The sequence below is a fragment of the Triplophysa dalaica genome, chromosome 14 (assembly GCF_015846415.1).
Source record: "Triplophysa dalaica isolate WHDGS20190420 chromosome 14, ASM1584641v1, whole genome shotgun sequence".
Taxonomy (NCBI): Eukaryota; Metazoa; Chordata; class Actinopteri; order Cypriniformes; family Nemacheilidae; genus Triplophysa; species Triplophysa dalaica.
Window position 1 is genome coordinate 14,141,537 of NC_079555.1, and position 22,036 is coordinate 14,163,572.

Here is a 22,036-nt window from a genome sequence, read left to right on the forward strand (position 1 = left end):
TCCACCCTGGCAACCGCCTCTTTACTCTGTTGCCCTCTGGAAAAGACGCTGTAGATCCCTCGAGACACACACCTGCAGACTCTTGACGAGTTTTTACTCTCCTGCCATCTCAGAACTGAACTCAAATTTACAATAACGATCGCTATTCACAAGCTTTAAGGTGTGGACACTATGGGCTATACGCTCACTACTCATGTAGCTATTGGTGTAGCTGTGCAATAAGCTGGACTCAATATTATGTAATTATTCCCAATTCTCTATATTTAATAATATCTCAATCACTACTGCACATATCTGCTACATTTACACTATTGCTATTCTGCACCTTTTGTTTTTATAATGGTTACATTTGCACTGTCTACTGCACATCTGTCCCATTCTCTGTTATTGTTTACATTTCTTAAATGTACATTTTTTTTGTACATAAATGTGCACTTCTAATGTGAGAGCAAAAAATTCGTTGTACAGCCATATAATGACGATAAAAATCTATCCTATTCTACTTAAAGAAATATCCATTATAAGAAGGCACTGTTCCCATGAATCCATATATACATACATATTCTGCCATGAAACATTGTGCAGACAATGTGCAGCTCAATATTTATAACAAATACAGGACACTTTAATACAATAACACGCGAAAAAATGTCGTTATCTACATAGCAAACTTTTATTAACATGAAAACCAATGAACCCAGCGCCACCTTGTGACCATCTTAATAGCAATACGCACGTGCATGCACAAATCCAATCCCGACATTTTTTTACAGTTCAAAGGAGCACGAGATCACATCCTGACACCTTAACAGTGCTTCTTTCTGCACACCAAGAGGAGTCTCTAAATCCGACACATGAAAGTTCAAGATGTCTATATCCGAGGCACCGAACCTCGCTGGGACCTGAACTTTCTCGTACATGTTGAACTGAACTGGCTTGTCTGTCATCATCAACAGTGTCCGTAAAAATCTCTCCCTCAGCTCTGATCGCACTCGCTGCTCCTCCTCTATACCCGGATCTGTTGATGCTGAAGATGGGATGGATGTGGGACACAGAGCGATAAAGCGGGGGGAGCTACGGTCGAACCCGCGGCTGTTCGGGTCAGGACCTCTTGGCAACCGCTGCACTCCCACTGGAGGTTTCAAACTCATGCCTGTTAAATCATAAACCTATTTTAATAATGAATTCATAAGAAATAGAACAATCATGTGAAAATTGCAACGATTAAAACTCGTTACTACGTACCTCACGCATTTGTTCAGCACACATGTGCCACTTTTGAAGCGCACAACGTTAAACCGGAAAAGCTTTGCAATTTTCAAAATAAAAGTTAACTACAAATCAAAAGCGTTTTACGGGGACCGATTTTGTTAGATTCCATCTTAAATTGTGAATAGTTCAACTTTTTCAATTACTACAGATTTTTCTATTTTAAAAGAGAGTTGCGGTTGACTTTCTGGTTTATTGGAGCGTGAGAAATTGATTATTTGAATATTGTATTATTTACTGTAAAGTTATTTTGTAATGAGTCACCAATTTGCTTACGCTATTTAAATGTTTATGCTGGAGTTAAAATTATATTAAAAATAATTATTTTATGCTTATCTATAGTCTGTTAAAGACACCCAAGAGATCTCTCATGGTAAATAAAACGTATTGACTTTTTATTATTGAATCATTAATATACTTTATTGTGTAATAATCTTATAAAGATAAACGTTACATTTTGGTGCAATATTAAAATGCAAAACATTTGTAAAATTATTGTTTGTTTAAATTATATAAATCAGTGCAGGCAAAATCATTCTAGAATCTAAAAACGTATGTACAAAAGATGAGCTTATGTTTTACCCCCTTTGACTTTTAGCAAATATTAGCCTAAACAGATTATTTCTTATACTGTAAAGGTTTAGAGGTTTTTGAATATGTACTTGACATTTTAACTCATAAAAACTCAACACATTTGAAATGAAACGCATACCCTTTTATGGTTTACAGCCCCATCTGACATATCACCACAATACTTCGTAACTTGTTTTATATCAGTTTGACCGAGAATTGTGGTCAAAACAGATTCAATTACATGTTATAAAAATATTATAATTGTTGAATGGGTTGAAACCCACCTTAAATACAGATTTTTTTACTGTTGACACTGCAACATGGGCCTCCCAGCCAGACCACAATTTTGGAAATGTTGTCATGGAAGCACAAAACTCACAAATTGTCACATGACCTAACCCAGATGTTTTATAGAAGTAGGACAAGTTAAAAGACAAGGAAATCCTGTAGAAAGGACCCTTCCAGATCCATCTTTGAATACAAGCAAGCATAATATACTGTTAGTACCGTGACACAAAGATGGTTCCGTTATTTACTTCTATTTTCTTAATCCTTTCTTTCTATATTAAAGCCTTAATACATTTCGTCAGGGGGATACAAGATTTACAAATGTAATTTGCATGATGACACACCACTTCCCTTTGTTTGAACTTCCTCTTAATGCTTATTTCTGCACCAGTGTTCCCAGGTGACCCGTCTTCTTACTTTCCCTTCAAACAACTGTAAGTATTCTCATACCAGTTTCTGTGCAATTTAAGTCTACTTTGAAGATTTTTTAATTAAGTTATTAATTCTAGCTGATAATAGCGAGCGAAACACTATTAAGACTTGTGATATTGTGAAAGTGATTCATGAAAAAGTGGAACAGACAAAAGTCTGACTTCAGTGGAAACTGTGCATGTCGCAACTGATGTCCCATTCTGTTGATGTTGTACATATGATATCTACTATGCTACAGTGTAAGATACATTTATCTGTAATGCTGTACATTCTTCATGTTTCTTTTATAGTTTATATATTTGAAAGTATGGGGAAGTATGGAGAAAAAACGTGTCAGTGGCATAATGGGTAAGTTACTGATGCAATGTGAGGTGTAATGTTTGAATGTCACGGCAGATTGATTTGAAGTTTGTGACAGGAAGTACAAAAGTAGCATTTTGTTTAATGTCAGTAATGTCAGTAAAAGTTTATCATCTCCCAACATCTTGATTTAGGATTGCATACTATACAAATCTCTAAATTAAACTTGAAGATATTCACTGTATAGACGGTTTCATCTTGACAACATAAACAAACGTTGCTGCACATGCGCACTTTTGTGACCCCAACTAAGCTTCCGATACATATTCACAAACAGTGCCTGTAGATTATATCTGATAACAAGCAAAAGAAACGGAGAAGAAACCTCCAATATTTTGAATTTAGACTGCGATACCAAACTCAACCGCTAGATGTCAATGTACCATACTGTTTTCTTTAAACGCGACCGAACTACAGGACCCACTCCAACAAACAGTTTATTTCATAAAATCAACATACAACAAAATTCCACAAATTTAATCAAATGCAATCTTTATACGATAAAATAATAATACGAATTTATATTCATATAAATGAATATTATTAGAGACTAGCTAAAGACAAACCGGGGGTCTAACTGGGAGTCAGGTGCGCGCGCATCTGATTAAACGGTCTATATGACGACAAAACTTCAATAGGTCATTGAGTTGGCCTTTATATGGCATGATAACAGGTGATAAAAATGTTTTCCAAATGCATAGATGTAATGTACATGTAAAATATGTAATAAATGTAAACCTGTTTCCATTAAAATCCAATAATTATATGTTTAAAATGATTATAGTAACCTCAAATAACAAAATTGTATATAACCCTACAAGAAGCCATTGACTTATAAAATTACATTTACATTTGTAAACTAACGTTACTGTTTAGCGTATTGACAAAATGTGTATATGGTCTCCTACTTGTAATTCGCTTTGGATAAAAGCATCTGCCAAATGTTTTGTGAATGTACATTTTACAAAGTCTCAAAATAAAAAGTTTGAAAACATTTAATATAGGAAGTCACATATGTTCATTGAGTTAGCAGTTCAATTGTTATGTTAAAAGTGCATAAAAGTGTCTTCCAAATCCATAAATGTCAAATAAATATAATACATGTAAACCTGGTTCATTAAAAAAAACATCAATTATGTTTACAATGATTCTTCCTTTTTGTATTATGGGTTGAAAACATTAATTTTCTTTGAACATTCAGGCTGGTTTCATCAGCATTTTGGAAAACAAAGGAATGAGCTGGACCAAGGTAACTCATGCACATGCCCTCAGAAGGACAATTTTGTTTTAAGCAATTGCAAAAGCTCCTCTGGAAACCACACATACACCACTCATTGTGAAACCAGCTGCTCTGTGGAGTCTAGCGTGTCTTCTGCATCCTCTTCATTACCCTGTAAAAAAACATCCATCTCCAGCTATGAAAGCCCCCTACCTGCTGTACTCTCCTCAACCTTCCGTTCAACTCTAAAATACGACGTTTGTTTGTGTCACAGCGATAAAGACATTGATCAAGTGCACAGCCTGGTCTCCTTCCTAGAAGCCCCTTCCAAAGGTCTACGCTGTTACCTGCTGGAAAGGGATTGTCCACCGGGTGGAGCTGTGTCCACTGAGCTCCTGCAGGCGCTGCATGATAGCCACTGCTGGGTCTTGTTCATCACACCCAACTTCCTGAAGGATGACTGGTGCTTGTACCAGATGCACCAGGTCCTGTCTGAGGGGCCCATTTCACAGAGGATCATCCCCGCTGTACTAAATATACCCAGATCTGAGCTCCCACAGGAACTGCGATTTGTCTTTTGTGTGGATTTTAACAGGAACATAGAGGGTGGCTACAACCAAGTGTACAAGACACTGATTCATTGTAGGTAGAATGTTTTGCATTCATATTTACTTTAATAAGTTGTATTTTTATATTTACATAAAGAATGAAAGTTCAAGTAGTTTTATATGCACGTTGTTCTAATATGTTGTTGTAATAAGTAACTATTACTATATTGTGCTAGTCCATCTAAATAATAAATGAATGAACACAGATGTTTTGGTATTACAGGTTGTAAAGTACCAAACCTGTATTTTTTCATTATATACAACATAAAACTGATTATTTTACACTAGATTTTGGTCACCTTTTATTGAAAGAAAGTACCCCAAAATAAAGCAAATTATTATCAATTATTCAAATCATGTCTATTCCCTACACCTCACAAATCTTACAAATGAAACTAGATTTAAATTTTAAATTAACACATTTCATTTGGCATATTTAATTTAAATGTCTTTTGCTTGATGCGTGTTCATTTTTGGGATAAATGTTTTGAAAATTCAATGTTTATTCAATTTAACAGATATATTTGAGTTTTGGTTATTATAAAACGTGTAAAAGGTGTGTTACTTTAATTTTAACCAACACTGTTTATGTTTTAAACTTGTTTTAAACTTTCCCACACTGTTTCAGATAGACTACGGTAAAATGTAAATGTTATTAATATAAATTCCATACATTTTTCTTTTTTAACAGATTTGAAGGACATGCTTGAGAAGGAGGAGTCCTGCAATGTCGCATTCAGATAGTTGAGAGTCAAAATGAAGACGTCAGTCAAGTCTCAGTGTTCATATTAAGCTTTATTAACAATTGTATGTTATTTACAAGAAGTGACATTCACAACCAAGTTGTACTTTAACATTCTGAACACACTGTCAAAAAGAATCCATCGAGCCATTATATGTTTTCTTTTGTTATTTTTCTTCGAGGATTGTATTAAATTAAGATATTTATATTATGTTTCTTGTGAAATATGAAGCCAGATAGACAACCGGGAGACGTAGTGTTACGCAAGACTTACGCATATGTTATTCAACCCCCACTGAAATTGATTGTTTTGGTCGCTTTGACATTGATTATGATCATTCAGTCATCCTGTTTACAATTAAATCAAAGAGGCACGTGTAGGTCAGACAAATATAACATAACATTTATAATGAAATAACCACAAATGTCTTTTCTGAGCTAACATCATTATCAGTTTTATTCAACCCCCAAGTGACATTCAATCTTAGTACAACATCCTTTTACAGTTATAACAGCTTTTAAACATGAAGCATAGCTTGACACAAGTGTCTTGCAGCGATCTACGGGTATCTTCGCCCATTCATCATGGGCAAAAGCCTCCAGTTCAGTCACATTCTTAGGCTTGCGCACTGCAACTGCTTTCTTTAAGTCCCACCAGAGGTTCTCAATCGGATTTAAGTCTGGTGACTGCGATGGCCACTTCAAAATGTTCCAGCCTTTAATCTGCAACCATGCTCTAGTGGACTTTGATGTATGCTTGGGATCATTGTCCTGTTGAAAGGTCCAACGTCTTCCAAGCCTCAGGTTTGTGACGGACTGCATCACATTGTCATCCAATATCTCCTGGTACTGAAGAGAATTCATGGTACCTTGCACACGCTGAAGCTTCCCAGTACCTGCAGAAGCAAAACAGCCCCAAAGCATGATTGACCCCCCGCCATGCTTCACAGAAGGCAAGGTGTTCTTTTCTTCATATGCCTTGTTCTTCCTCCTCCAAACATAGCGTTGATCCATGGGCCCAAACAGTTCTAATTTTGTTTCATCAGTCCACAGAAAACTTCTGTGGTTTGTCCACATGACTTTTGGCATACTGCAGTCGACTCTTCTTATTCTTTGGGGACAGCAAGGGGGGGTGCGCCTGGGAGTTCTTGCATGGAGGCCTTCATTACGCAGGGTGCGCCGTATTGTCTGAGCAGAAACTTCAGTACCCACATCTGACAAATCTTTTCTCAGTTCCTCAGCAGTCACACGGGGACTTTTCTCCACTCTACGCTTCAGGTAGCGCACAGCAGTCGAAGTCAGCATCTTCTTTCTGCCACGACCAGGTAGCGTTTCAACAGTGCCCTTTGCCTTGAATTTGCGAATGATGCTTCCTATGGTGTCTCTTGGTATGTTTAACATCTTTGCAATCTTCTTATAGCCATTGCCCTTCCTGTGAAGAGTAATCACCTGTTCTCTTGTTTTCCTGGACCATTCTCTTGACCTCACCATGTTTGTAACCACACCAGTAAATGTCTAGAAGGAGCTGAGTATCACAGTCATTTTAAAGCTGCCTAATTGATGCTTATTAGGCTTTATTGCTGCTCCCTGATATCCACAGGTGTTTTCAATACCTGATTGAAAACACTTCATTGAACCTCTGTTCTTCAGAGTGGTAGTCTTTAAGGGGTTGAATAATTATGTCAATGAAGAATTCACAAAAGAAACATTTACTACTGTATTACGAAACTAATTGATGTCATTTTAGTTGCATATGGTTCTTTAAGAAGTCCTTGTAGGATTTCATTCTGAATACAATTACAAATGTACACTAAATTCCCTAAAACCATTTACAGCATTGGGGGTTGAATAATTTTGAACACAACTGTATGTCAAGCAGTGAAGCAGAACCGCTTTACAAATAAAATATTCTAGTTTGTGTTATCAGTATTATATGCAAATTATAGATCCTGTTGTCATTTGCGCTTGAACGTATCCAAGATGAATTGCAGTCTGATGATTCATTGTTGTGTTTTAGTGTTTTCAGAATCGCCCTAAACCACTGTGTGCCATGTCAATCAGTGGTACACCTCAAATAACTGCTGGTCTGGTAGCAGATGTATTGAATGTTCTTGGCAAACAATATTGCGTGTGTCATAAATCCCAACAGCAAATGTGGCTGTAAAACTGTTTTAAAAATGCAAAGTTGAAAAGCTTATAGAATCCGTAAAGAGTAAGTAACATGTGATTTTTGAGGTCCTATAAGTGTTCTTATTACATTTTGTTATTCAAATGTTTCGATCATTTGTATGTTATCTAACTGACAATAAATGTTTCGTAGTTCTTTTAGCCAGTTGTCTTATTTTGAGATATATGATATAATATTGAATGCATAAAAATGATTTTATGCTTAAAATGAAGTTAAATTCAAGTCTGGAAAAAGATAAAACTTTGTATAGACGTCTTTTAACGACCCGAAAACGACGTATTCTCAAAGACCGGAAAAAGACGTCTTATCAACGACGCGAAAAAGTCGTCGTTTCACCTTTCACTTTTCAACCACATTTCGACGTTGTTTGGACGTCTGGCACTGACGTCTTTTCGACGTCTTTTCGACGACTTTTTGCTGGGTGGGAAGGTACACAAATATTTCCTGAAGTTCTAAAGTACTAAGCTGAAACTGGAGTCAAGTATGTGCATTTTTGCATAAACCGTGCAGATCTGACCAAATCAAAAAGGAATGAATTGTGACAAGACGATCATAGGGACAGGAAGAGAGATCAACCCACTGACTTTCATCATATCTTGCGGCTTTTCTTGCAGTAAGCAAGTTAGTTTCTCCAATCCAAGATGGTGAGATATTACCATGATATCATCCTGCTTGCTTCTGAGCCACAGCAATATGACTGATTATTTAAGTCGTGACCTCCAGTATGGAAGAAAAACGGAAGAATTTGTTTTCCCAGCCACAAACTGTTGATGTAATCATGCAACCTTGCCAAAACACATATTGAAGTATAGCAGTAACAAATCAATGTCTTTTTTAAATCAGAAAATCAATATTGTACCACGACTTCTGTTTTAATCCATAGAGTTTGAAGGTTAACATTATTTGCTGTGAAAGAAGTATAAAAAGTGCGTCGCACACGGTGAGTCCCCTCTATTCATATCTTGCCTGGATAATGGAAATTTGGCAATTCGTTTGGTAAAGTATAAAGTATTTCGCCTTTATTCTCTTCAGAAGTGTTATTTCTTTGAATACATATTAAATGTGAAATATAAATGTCATGACTAATATGTACAGTATGTGTAGTCATTGACTTTTTCAGTGTTTAAATTATTTTGAAATAACAAATTGTGTAAAAAAAAGGGATTTGAGCATAGCTGCAGGATATGTTTTTTATTCAGTTAATTCAAAAGCTTCTCTGAAAATAAGTCTTGATTTACGGAAAATTATACTCTCAAGTAATTTATTACTAATGTGTCATTTAAATGAGACGTCTTTTGTCTAATATTCTTTTATGTCTTTCCTGTTGATTATGCTGGATTTAATAGCAAACCTCCTCAGACTCTTAAACTTTCATAAACTGCTTGGATTAGACTAACAAATTAGTCATCTATTTTGTTTCTTCAAGACTGGACTTCTTCAAGTGAGTTACATAAAAAGGTAGATTGGTCAAGATTTGATTTGATGGGAATTGAAATGTCTGATATGATCATATCACATTTCTATGTGAAGTGAAGTATTTTTCAAAAGCGTGTCTAACTATGTGCAGACATGTTGTGTTGTCTATGTTCCCCCTACATAGACACTCTATCCTGTGGGTGACAGGCTATGTTTCCAGTACAGTACTTACATTGTTACTTTTTCCCTTCTTACATAATTTCATGCATTGCACAAAAAATATTAAACACCCCTTTTCAATATCAGTTGCGTGGATCAAAAAATGTACATAAAACATTGTTTGCTAGGCCTGGTGGATAACAGCACTGTCCTGTACATTTCACAGACGACGGAAAGCGTTTGCGCATGCGCCGAGTTGCTGGTTCGCCCTGAGCAATAAAGTGATGCGGTGTTACTTGAAGACGCTCCAAAAACAGCGAGCTGAACACATGAGTGTTTTGCTAACGAAAAGAGGAGTTTGGATTTATAAAAGCGTTACCAAGAGAAGGTGACAACGGGGAAATCATCTAAAGACGCCTTCCATTAGCAGTGCGAAGAAACGCACTTTTATACCCCAACTTCGCCCATACGATGTGACTGTAAAGAGCGTCCGGATCTAGGGGAGAGAGTGGGGGGTCTTTCCGGTCTATCCTCATTCACTTTACGGAATATGATTTTTTTTTCAATAACATAAGTGCATCATGGTGAGTTTATTTATGTCTTATCTTGTGTCAAATAACCAAGTTTACACTGAGACCACATGATAGACGAACAGACAGACAGACAGTCAAAAAGAGGAATAGAGTTCAAGTCTATGGACTTCCAACATCATTTCTAGAAGTGGCTCTTCAGCGGTTTTTCTTGCAATAAACACAATTTAGTATCTGCAATCCAAGATGGTTAGATATCACCAGATGTCATTCTGCTTGCTTCTGAAAAACGGAAGCCAAAGCGAGATGACTGATTATTTTAGTCGTGACCACCAGAATAGAAGCAAAACTCAGCATAATATTGGTAAAGTGAATTTGTTTTGCCAGCCACAAACTTGATGTAATCACAGTCTTGGAAACTTGCCGAAACACATATTTAAGTGGCAGTAATAATAAATGCATTTCTTAACTCAGGAAATCAACATCTTCCCACGACTTCTGTTTCAAGCCATATAGTTAACACTATTTGCTGTGAAAGAAGTTTAAAAAGTGTGCATTGCACATGGTGAGTCCTCTCTATTCATAGTGTGCTATTTGTCTTGGGTGGATTATGGAAATTTGGCAATTCGTAGGTAAAGTATTTCTACTTCGTTCTTTAATGAAGTGTTATTTCCTTTGAATTTTCCCTTTGACGAAAAGAAGAGATCCCATAGTGTAATGTACAGTAGGCTATGTGTAGTCACTGACTTGTTTAGTGTTTCAATTGTGTTGAATAACAAATCTTGTAAATAGGGGTTTGACCTTCAGGATAGAAGCGTTTTGCTTACGATAAGATGGGTTCGCATAGTTAAAAGCGTTTCCAGGAGACTAAAGGCGCCTCCAATTCGCAGAACAAAGAATTGCACTTTAATACATCAACTTCGCTCATATGATTTGACTTTAAAGAGCGTCTGGATCTAGGGGAGAGGGTGGACTTCATTCCACTTTACGGAATAGCCAAGCTTTTTTTAACTGTAACGTAAGTGCATTCTGGTGGTGCGAGTGGATTTAGATCTTATCATGTATTAAAGAACCACGTTTAGACTGAGAGCACATGAGCTGCTCCTCAAAATCTATAAATTGATGGTCCTCGAAAATGCTTCATGCTAATGGTATCCAAACTTGTTGTCTGGGGTTTCACACACAGCTTTCATCCATCAGCTAAACTTTTGAACCTATGTGAACGAATGTTTTGAGCATCCTGAGAACTGTACAAATACATTATCTAATTTGTTCTCAACTAAATAAGCCTTCATTTATCAGTATAATCCAAAATGATGTGAAATAATGCAATGTGAAAAACATAACAGTTGATAACAGACTTTTCATCAATGCTATTTAGTTACAGTAACATCAGTTTTTCTTGATACAGTAGGCTTATAAAGTGTTTTGTCATTATAATGACACTTACTAATCTAAACGTTTTTAATAATAATACAAAGAATAATAATATTATTTCCATTGAGCCACGTATGCAGTTGTGCAATTGTTAACTTAGAGAGCTATTTTTTAACCCGAACGGACTTTACTTTTTTTTGTAATTCCCATTTAAACACACATTTTTCTCACTTAGGGCTTTACCCCAAATTTTTTTGGCCAGTCAAATAAATGGAGGCAGGAGTTACTGGTTACAGAGAAGACAGATTTACTGTCACTTTTTTAGCTGTAGTTCAGTAAAACGCTTCAGTTTTGAAGTTGACAGAGTGCTTTGCAACACACAACATACCGTAAGTGACTAATTCAATATTTGACAAGTGTTAAGTTGCAATAGGTGGAGAGGGGAGATAGAGTCGATTCAGAGGGTGGGGATTATTAGGACGCCTGACTTGCACCAAACGGGAATGGTAACAGGAACACGAGCATGAGAAAACAGGATCACGTTAGTACAGTAGTTGATACACACACAATGACCGAGAACAGGACAATGAAACTAGAGGAGAATTTATGGGTGTAACACACTTCACTAAAAGGAAGGAAGGAAGCGGGAACCGGAAGACATTTTAAAACATTTAATAAAGTAATATAACAGCCGGCGGCCCCTCACAGACGACCGCCGGCGAACAAAACATAATATAAATACAAATACAAACATAACACAAGTTCGGGCCCGGTCCTCTCTCTTCAACGGTCCGGTCGCTCGTTCCTTTTATATGCTCCCATCTCCTACGTGATTCGAGGCCGGTGTGCGCACAGCTGGCGGTAATTCACAATTACTCACCGGACTCGAACCACGGTCTCGCCCCGCCTACTCTACTACAATGGGGAACAAACACAGGATAATTAATAGAGACCAGGTGACGGGTGTTAATCACTAAGGGAAGGCCAACGAGACAAAAGGGTGGGAAACACTGACGAGACACGAGAAAGCACATGGCAAGCCAATATATAAACAAAGCCATGTCCTTCTCACACAAAACCCTAAGGCTATGCCATGACTCCGCTGCAGACCGAGAATAAACATGACATGATAGCGGAATCATGACAAATATGCATTTAAAGACTAATTCACACTGATCCAAAGGGGTGTCGAAATTAATTGTTTTTACGATGCATCGGGATGCAAACGAGGACGATTCGGTATCGGTTCAGTTACAGACCATAACTGGTTATTACGTACTTACGTTTTTCTGACGTCATGTCGCATACGCGCTTTAATCAAAAATGCTCCAATTACTTTAAAAGCCGACATCTGTGCACATTTCGGCTTTTATGAAAAATGCGGTAAGCACGACCAGGACAGGACACAAACTGTGTAAATCTTGTCACACACAAATAAAACACACAGGGGCATGGCCGTAAATCCCGGGGGGACGGATGGGATACTTCCCCCCACATCCGAGGGTTGTCCCCTCCTCAAATCAATAAAACTCGTATTCTCTATTGTCATATATATGTTTATGCTTACCTAAACTAATTGTGCACTGCCTGCTCTCCACGTTCAACTCACCTGCGCATTGCGCAACATATTGAAGTCAGGTATGCGATCAGTTCATCCGTGGTTGTTGAACTCTAGTAAGAAGCCTATTTTATGCACTTTAAATGAAGTGATTCTCTTTAATGTAGTTGATGCTGATTCACAAATAAATTAGTTGTTGCAAAAAATTCTGATTACCGATGTGTTTTACATGAATCTGCTATGTAAGCAATTAAAACTTACTTAGCTAGTAAACGTTAGCGAGTTAACGTTAGCTTGTTACAAAGGACGTCACACACTGCAACTAACACGCCGAAGCCGTTTCCCATGCATTGTTTTATTTTTCGCGACCTTCGCAGCATCTATTTTGTGCAGTATGTTCGTGGCGGATAAGCTAAACATTCAGTTTACTGAAACTCGGGCGATTCATCAACGAGTACAACACAGACTTTAAGCATTTGTCACTGTTACTGATTGTTTGTTTGGGTACACGAACATGAACAAAGTTTGTTGGAGGAAGCAGTGCACTACAGGGGAAAATAACAACTACTCATTAATGTAGATGTACGGTGACTTTATCAGACTATGTTGCAGTATAGATCAGGATAACATGTGTTTAAAAAGTGACTCATTGTTACCATGTAGTATCATGGGTATTGTGATTTTATATTTGTTTCCTGTCTTCACAACAGAGACAAAAAATATAAATAGTATGAAGATTTTTTGTTCACTTGTATTACAGTATGTGAAAGTTCAGGTCAGTTGTGACTGCAAGTCTGCATGATAAACCTATGAACCTAATGCATATTGTCGCTTTGTGTCGTAGTTTGTAAAATTTTGACTGTATTATTTGTGTCACCTTGAAAATTTCTCTTGTGTATTTTTATGTGAATTTTTATGTGTATTGTCACCCCACTACTGTTAAATGAGATTTACGCCCATGCGTGTAATACACCCCAGGGGGTAATACCACAAATGCTAAAGCCCAGACTTGAGTTTTGTTTGATGTTTGATAGTCAAATTAGAGCAGGTAAAATTACAGTTTCAGTACATACTGCCTGTATCTACTGACAAACATGTGAACTAGTAAAATTGAAATATGAGACGCCAATGCATCGTCAATGCATCGTGATATCGAATTGAACCGAATCGATGACATGATAATCGTTATCGAACCGAACCGTGACACCAGTGTAGGCTCACACCTCTACCAAAAAAGCTAATAACCACCAACACTCTACTTTCATTGACATTGATCTAACAAACGCCAACATGGGTTTCACATGTTTGTTATCATCGTTGGTGTTTGTCTGATCAATGTGAATTACCATTAAAGGAATACTGTGAACATTTTGTCATCGTTTACTCACCCTCAAGAAAGAAGTTAGGAAAAAAATTAGCAACTGACTAAAATTACTCAAAAAAAATTCAAACAGTTAATATAATACAAATAAAACCAGTTTCCAGAACTGCTTTGAACTCTTTTTGACTTGTTTCTGAGAGTGTTTCATCAGTCTACTTTATCTGGTTGGACTCACAACAGATTTTAATAAAAGGTATTTAAAATAGTTTCACACCTTATAAACATATTTTTCAGCACTATGTTAACATATTACAAACTTAAATACTTCCATCTAACTGAAATGAGTCCCGACATGTGCATGTGGGAAAGTGACGTCAATGCATACCCTCTGAAGTGCTGCCTTTGGAGGCTGGATTCCAAGGCTGAAAGGCAGAAGGGCACGTCCAAATGCAATGTTTTCTTTACTCGTTGTCTCCTAGGATACCTTTATCTGGTCGATTTTGAAGGCAAAACGATTAAATCTTTTTCACACCCCACTGGCTACCATCTCTGCTCATTCCTAAGGCAATTTAATGGATGCAATTTCCATTTGTAAACATATTTAGCCTTACAGATGAATGTAATGACCAATCAGAGGTTTAGATGAGTCAACGGAATAGAAGAGTTTTGTTGCGGCTTGCTCGCAGAGAGCAGCAGATTCGATCAGACACACTCATTTATTATAACGGGAGTTTCATGCAGTCCGTTTCATCCTTTATAACGCGAGATTATAACTGAAGTCAAGTTTGCTTAATATTTATTTCCTGATTTAATAAACCTTTCCTTTTCATGCTGTTTAAGAGACAATGTGAAGATTTACTGACGCAAAAACTGCAATATATCACTCATAAACAGTGAGTTTGTCTACCTAACCTATAAGCATATGACATGCAAGAACAATTTTAATGTATAATCATAATTACAATACCAAGAGCAACAATAATTTTGTTTGTTTAAATCTTGTAGTGCCTGTTTTTTTATATTTATGACATGTAATCATATTATGCTCATCTGACTCCAACACATCAGCATTCACCTTAAAGGGACAGTTCTGTCATGATTCTGCCTCTTTAGATCATGTTTTCGTCTAGTGGCAGCATCATGACAGACTCATGTGTTTTGTGTGCGAGAGACATGGCATTGCTTGTTTTGGCTTGCCATGTGCTCTCTCCGGTCCCTCTCGTTTCCTCATTTCCTCGTTGATTACTTCATGCCCTGCACCTGTTCCCCTATTTTATGCCCTCGTGTTTCCTGTCCTGTGCTGCTAAGTTGTGTTTGTTTTGTTCCATGTCCTTAATGACATTGCGTCTTGTGCCTGCTAGTCAAGTCTAGTCAGTGTAAGTTTTTGTCTAATGTTGTCTTAGTCAAGTTTAGTTAGTTTACGTTCCTGTGTAGTCTGTTATTATGATCCCTTTGTCATTGGGAAATTCGTTTCAGGAAACACAAATTAATAGATTACAGTTCCTGACAAGGTCACAAATTCCCATGAGACTTTGTTTGGCTGGCTGTAGAACGATCTGACTACAGAGAATATCGCCAACAATAGGAGACAATGTTCAGAGTAAAGGATGCTGATGACCACGCACATCCCTCATAAACAGTGTCATTAAAGTTTAATAACCACTTTAAAACGAGTTATGATCTTGAGATTATTTATGCATTATTCAGAACTTTATGGTTTATGCAGGCGCTTACGAAGAATATGTAGGTGTACAATGTTTCATGTGCCCTTTTTACAATGTGCTGTTATCTTAGGTTGAAAACCAAAGACAAATAGAGTGTAATTGTATTGAGATTGCCCTGTCAGATTTATCGAAACCTCATTTTGTTTTGTAAGAGTCCATATCACAAGGTTTACGATTTCACTGGAGCTCAAATCTTGTGCAAGTTGTTCTTGTTAATTCACCATATCTGAGTATTTAAACACTTCTGAGTCACTTATTTTCCACTGAAAACCAAGTTTATGTATTATGTAATAGCAGTGCTGGATTCTCATTTGAAATCATGTAAAAATTGTTTGCATTTGTTTTACAATAATTCAGCAATAGTTTTTTACAGTATTTATACAGTATATAATATGGCTTTATAAATCATTTTAAACCTAGAATACCTTGGTTAATCTACACAACCAGATTAACACAGCCGGGCCAAACTCTCCCAATAACACATACATTTGCAAACGCATCTTTAAGCTGATCCTCCACTTTCATTTCACACGTGACTATAAAACACCACCTTTAGGGTGGAACTGCATAAGAGTGAAAATTTGACTCAACTTGATGTGCTCATAATATTTTTATTTGCATTTATTCAGGAGGACAATATGGATAGTTTAAAATTCAGAGAGAAAACGCATAATTGAAGATGACCTTAAAAGCAACCAAAAGTAAGTAAACAATTATGGAATGAAGTGAGTGTGTACAGTGTTCTGAACAACTTTTTTGCAATGGTCGGCGTTGTGTGTGGTTTTACTATCCAAATCACCATGTAAATTAGGCAAATTGCAGATACACATAAATAGGGTACAAAGAAAAATTTTAACAGCATGTAGTCAAGAATTTGAATAAATAGGAGATGTTCTTGTTTGTCAATGATGCATTGAGTAGACGTCTGGCTTAAAAGGACTACAGGTGGTTCGCAAATGTTTTGTAGGAAATTTTGTCAGTTGACCACAGGTAATAGAATTTTATTTTTGATTCAATTGTTAAGAGATGTGCAGCACTAAATGCACACAGAATTGAGAGAACCGGCAAACGTCGGGGAAATTCTATTAAATTAATGGGTAGTTATTTCGCAGTTAGTGCTCTGTTCATTTCTGTATGTGTGTAACTGAAATGTTCAACCACAGTAAAAATCTGAAATTTTCAGCAAAAAAATCACAAAATAAAACTTTTAATTTGGGTGGAAATATTGCTTGAACAAACACTACAGTACTACAGTATTATTAACATGCCTCTCTATTTCTTATTCTCTACCAGCATGGTTTTTAAGACTCCTTCCTGTTGTGCTATTCTTCATCTGTTACTATTGCTCTCAGATTTACTATGACAGGTCAGTAATGTCTGAGTTATTTTATCTTAGTCCTTTATGATCGCACAAATTAACATTTTTGTTCTTCATTTGATTGATTCTTTCAAAATATACTATCAGAAGCTATATTTCGCTGCTAATCTTAACGGAAAGATTTATTTCCCTTTCTTTAAACTATGGCAGCAGTGGAAAGTCTCCTCAGCAGACTATTTCTCTGTGTAACATTAACGGCTCGCAGAGGAAGTGGAACAGTCTTCATTTGAAGTAAGTCAGATGCAAGCGTGTGACAGTCATGTGGAGAGGAAATTAACATTGCGAGTCTATCATTGCCATATACTATACACAAACAGTTACAAGTTCATTTCAAATTAAAGGTCCCGTGTATTAAATTTAGTGGCATGTCGGGTGAGGTTGCGAATTTCAAATAACGGCTTAATCCTCCCTTTTTAAGGACTAAAGTGGCTGACACAGAAATAAGATTGTAACAAGTTCGATAGATAGGAAAGAAAAGGACGAGGTTGGCTGGACTGGTACTGGCTTTATTAGAATCAAAATAGATACAAAACTTAATAGATACCGGGGTTCATTTAGCACCCCCTTTAAAGCAGAAGTATTAAACACTGTCGGTCTGTCGGTTGTTGCTTCTTCCAAGATCGCTCCTTCTGAGATCGATTCCTCAAGTCAGCACACAGAGCCAGGAAGCAGTCCATCTCTCTCTCAAACCAATTCTGGCATTGCAGTCCTTAAATGGGTTCTATCTACGCCCTTACTGCAACGAGACACAGGTATTCGTCATTTGCACTTGACCCACTTACTCACCCCCCTAAACCACCCACAGGGGCGTATCTAGGATATAAAACCATCAGGAGCTGACCTTAAAACATTAGGGGCTAATTTAGGGACTTTGGATTAGTTTGTAAGGGGTATTTTCTTTCAAGGAAAATATGCTTTGCATGAACTTTTTAATGCAATATAGTTCATTCACAAACACAAAATAATCACATTTATTGAAATGTAGACTTCTCAAGGAAAATATCCTTTGCACGAACACATTTATGGAATATATTATCAAAAACAAAAATAATCATATGTAACTTCATACATCTGACCCATTATCTATGTCTAGCTACTGTCTATTTCATTCTCTTTTGGACTTTTCAAAGTTCTTTATGATTCTTTTATCTAAGTATTTTTCCAGTAAATTTTTTTGATGGTGGGATCATCAGAGAGCGGTAAAGTTGCCATATGGTAAAGATGATCTTTATTATGCATCATTAAATTCTAAGACAAAAAGCGCATAACTTTATTGGAAAAAGAAATATGTGAAAATCGTGGTTGCTTCAGCCTACTAACAAAACGTAACATATCGCTGAGCTTGCTGATCTATGTTTGTACATCGATCGATAGATTTTATGCTTCGACAGAATATCCAAGAGTTGTTAAATATGCGATGTAGTAGTCTTATGCAGTCATTAGATATGTGCTCTTTTTTGATCAACAAAGACTAGAATCGGTTCCAGTCTCAACAGACTGCATATTTTCGATTAAGAAACTTAGAATATGAGCATATATCTTATTTTAAGTAATATTACATGGAATTGTATTAATGAAAAAGATACCTTATTCTGTATATCCAGCGTTTTTGTGTTGCATTCGTTTCGCACAGTTGCTGTATTGCTGCACGGATATTGCCTTATTTTAGTTTAATTAACATTTATTCATTTGGCAGACGCTTTTATCCAAAGTGACTTACTGTCATGGTTCTGCCCCATCTTGTCTTGCTTTTCTTAATCTAGTAGCAGAATCATGACAGATCGTCTTTTTTCATGTGGAGAGATGCAATTTGGCACTGATGGCCTTCCATACTCTCCGGTCTCGTATATGTCCCCGCCCTCTCGTTTCCTCATTATTGATTGTTAATAATTTCATGCTTCGCACTTGATTTGGTTCCCTTTATTATGCCCCTGTGTTTTCTGTTTTATATTTATTATTAAAGTTTGTGCCTTACCCGCTGTCTGCGCGTGGGTCCTCTGTCCTTATTCCCTAACTGTTCATGACACTTATGTTGCACTGTATTATATATTTGATTCTGACTACCTTGGCATTGCTAGTGCCATGCTTTAACCATGGAGACACATAGGAAAGCAAGAAAAGCCTTTTAACAAATCCGACTGGCCATAAGAATAGAGAACAACAAACACATGAGTGAGTCGGCATTTAAGCAAAATCTGTAAATATGCTCAACAATTAGCTTTTATTTCTTTTGAATTGAAAAATTATATCTAACTTAAAGAAGCCATTCTTTTGCTTTTTTTGAAGCTTTGATTATGTTTTTGGGGTGGAATAGACCAGGGCTATTCAGTTAGTTTGTCATGGGGGCCAGTTCATGAAAAGCATCCCAAATGAGGGGCTGGAGGGATATGGCTTGCAATATCAGGGATAATAACAACAATAAGAAATCATTTTTTTCATCCTTCACGAATGAATAGTACTATATTTGCCCACATAAAAATATGTTCAGTATACTAAGGTAATCACTTATAAACTTTATTAAAAATCCTGCAGAACCATACAGGGAAAAATAAAAATAGAAATAAAAAATATTTGGTTTTAAATCTACTTAAATGTAAGTAAAAAAAGTTATTTTTATTTTATAACGTTACTAGCACATTTACTTTAGTTAACTAAATTAAATAATATACTCAGTAAAAATCAAGAGGGATGTTGTGGTAAACTGGACTTTTATTTTTACAGGTCATCGCAAAGGGTGTTTGACAGTTGCTTTTTTTAATTCTCAAATGAAACAGGAACAGTAGCCTACATGTGCACATGTTCTTTGCTAGCTCCACGAGCACACGCAAAAGAATTGCAGATAACATATTTAAACACCATTTGAATATTTCAAAAGTAAATGCACAATTTGAATTTGAAGTTCGTTCCTACATTTTGGTTAAGAAATAATACATTTGCCAGATTCTGTGCCATACCGTGTTATACAGCAAACATGCATGGATTCCGTGATTCAATCATTGGGCCCTAACACCCAGAGTTCTTTCCTAAATTTAAACATCTGAAAATCAGAGTGAAATTATATGTGAAAAGCAATGGTCTTGAAGCACCCAATCCTGCTTACTTGTAGAAGATTAAACTTAAAATAAACTGTAAACTTATTTCTGAAACCTGATTGGTTGATGTAAATGTTGTCCCAGGGTCAACATGATATTGTTGTAAGGATATCAACCAGTTGGCATAAAAAGGAGAGCACTCAACGTAAAAAAAATGAGGCAACCTGATGCAGTACGACTTTGATGTATTATTTAAATCTTCAAAATAATGATTATTTGATTAGCCAACTTAAATTTGTTTATGTAATATTGATTGTCTTATTATTCTAATAAAGAAATCCATTAGTACAACCCTTCAGACATAAAAGTGCTGAGAATGAAGAACAGTCTGGGTTCTAATGCGGTCATTTATTTAAAAAGAAGAACTCAGAAATGGATTTCTGAGTGAAAATGTCAGCTTTTAAAACCATCAACATTTGTCCTGCAGCTGATGTCCGTGGTGTAACAGGAAAATAACATGGCACTAAATGAAAATGGACACTTTCAGCTCACAGCTAGTGAAAGTGCGTTGAAACCTGGCAACGCTTTTAAGCGAACACGTCTGCGTGTAATGATTTCGAGCTGCTCTGCTGCACTTCAGCTCTGTTGAGTTATGTGTTAACTCCAACATGTCTAGCTACTCCTTTTAAGCTGTATTCAAAGACAACACTGCAGATAAGCCAAATGAGTGTCATACAAACCCTACTGAAAAAACAGACATAAACCTAGATGACATATTAAATCTAAGGTCTTTTCATGTACTGTATCATTTGCCATTTTTTGCATTTGGCTCACTGTTTGTAATTTAAAGGCCACATTCCCAGGGATCACATTTTTCAACCTTAAGTTAATGTGTAATGTTACAGTTAAGAGAATAAACAATACCTGCAAAATGATAAAACTCAAAGTTTAGTGCCAAGCGAGATATTGTCTTTAACAGAATTCGCTTTTCAAGGACTACAGAGAACGGCTGGAATCTGACTACAAACCTTTACTTCCCAGGTACATGATGTCACTATTCCGAGTGCTTTTAAAAACCTCGGCCCAAAGGAATATACCAAAAAATGGGCGAGGTCTTCCTTAGATAAGAGGAAGGGCGGTTGGAGTAGTGTTTGGTTATCAGAGATTATAAACATTTGACAGAGCTACACGCTAAACTACTTTTATTACAGTCTTACAGCTGGTCATAAGATTTCAGCTACACACATTCTAAGATAGCCAACGGTCAAATAACAGCTTCCATGACATTGGCTGTGAAAGCTGTTCTGTGTAATACAGTTGTGCTCAAAAGTTTACACACCCCTTGCAGAATCTGTAAAAAGCGGAAACTTTTGGGAAAATATGAGGATTTTTGAAAATCAAGGTTTATTTTTAATTTAGTCCTGCCCTGAGTTATTTCACAAAAGAAATCTTAATATGAAGTTCACACTAAAGAATACTAACAGAATTTCTAAAAATTAGCCCAGGGCAAAAGTTTGCATACCCCTGATTCTTAATACTGTAAGATGTTACCTAAACAATCAATGACAGTTTTTATGTTTAGTCATAGTTGTTTAAGGGTTTCTTGTTTGTCATGAGTCATTAGACTGTCCACTGATCTTCAAAACAATCACCCAGGTCCTCCTTTAATCTTTGCTTTTTCAGCATTTCTGGATATTTTGCTCATGTACAGCAGGAATTGTTTGATGTTCAGATTCCTCTTTTTACATTGAGGACAATTCAGAGACTCATACACAACTATTACAATATTTAGAAACATTCAATGCTGCCCACAAAGTCCACACCATTAATTTAAAGTCGTGTGTGTGTAAAACATCTGAAAA

The 22,036-nt window shown here is 36.5% G+C and overlaps 3 protein-coding genes across 10 annotated transcripts in view; 2 read left to right on the forward strand and 1 right to left on the reverse strand.

Moving 5' to 3' along the window:
- Nucleotides 1-654: 654 nt before the first annotated feature.
- gemin7 (gem (nuclear organelle) associated protein 7) lies at nucleotides 655-1,339 on the reverse strand. Its single transcript, XM_056765475.1, has 2 exons — nucleotides 1,246-1,339; nucleotides 655-1,153 (listed from the first exon to the last, which is right to left on the reverse strand). The coding sequence occupies exon 2, from the start codon at nucleotides 1,149-1,151 to the stop codon at nucleotides 768-770; it is 384 nt and encodes a 127-aa protein (XP_056621453.1). The 5' UTR covers nucleotides 1,152-1,153; nucleotides 1,246-1,339; the 3' UTR covers nucleotides 655-767.
- A 924-nt stretch (nucleotides 1,340-2,263) lies between these two features.
- Nucleotides 2,264-7,819, forward strand: tirap (toll-interleukin 1 receptor (TIR) domain containing adaptor protein). Of its 3 annotated transcripts, none has more exons than XM_056765472.1 (5): nucleotides 2,264-2,341; nucleotides 2,522-2,564; nucleotides 2,853-2,910; nucleotides 4,124-4,783; nucleotides 5,441-7,819. In XM_056765472.1, the coding sequence occupies exons 3-5, from the start codon at nucleotides 2,880-2,882 to the stop codon at nucleotides 5,491-5,493; spliced, it is 744 nt and encodes a 247-aa protein (XP_056621450.1). In that variant the 5' UTR covers nucleotides 2,264-2,341; nucleotides 2,522-2,564; nucleotides 2,853-2,879; the 3' UTR covers nucleotides 5,494-7,819. The 3 variants fall into 3 exon arrangements, 2 of the variants coding, with proteins under 2 accessions (XP_056621450.1, XP_056621451.1); XR_008908773.1 differs by lacking the exon at nucleotides 2,264-2,341 and having other exon boundaries at nucleotides 2,510-2,564; nucleotides 5,441-6,816; nucleotides 6,912-7,819; XM_056765473.1 differs by lacking the exon at nucleotides 2,264-2,341 and having other exon boundaries at nucleotides 2,510-2,564; nucleotides 4,124-4,787.
- A 745-nt stretch (nucleotides 7,820-8,564) lies between these two features.
- Nucleotides 8,565-22,036, forward strand: part of st3gal4 (ST3 beta-galactoside alpha-2,3-sialyltransferase 4) — a 36,409-nt gene continuing 22,937 nt past the window's right edge. Inside the window, exons 1-5 of one of the 6 annotated variants that reach the window (XM_056766311.1) lie at nucleotides 8,645-8,675; nucleotides 9,026-9,137; nucleotides 16,394-16,465; nucleotides 17,058-17,130; nucleotides 17,293-17,373. In XM_056766311.1, coding sequence (XP_056622289.1) covers nucleotides 16,444-16,465; nucleotides 17,058-17,130; nucleotides 17,293-17,373 — 176 coding nt within the window. In that variant the 5' untranslated portion in view covers nucleotides 8,645-8,675; nucleotides 9,026-9,137; nucleotides 16,394-16,443. Of the gene's footprint in view, nucleotides 8,688-9,025; nucleotides 9,138-9,438; nucleotides 9,839-16,393; nucleotides 16,466-17,057; nucleotides 17,131-17,292; nucleotides 17,374-17,466; nucleotides 17,895-22,036 lie in introns of those variants that run through there. The other 5 variants (XM_056766310.1, XM_056766308.1, XM_056766312.1 and 2 more) reach the window with 5 other exon arrangements.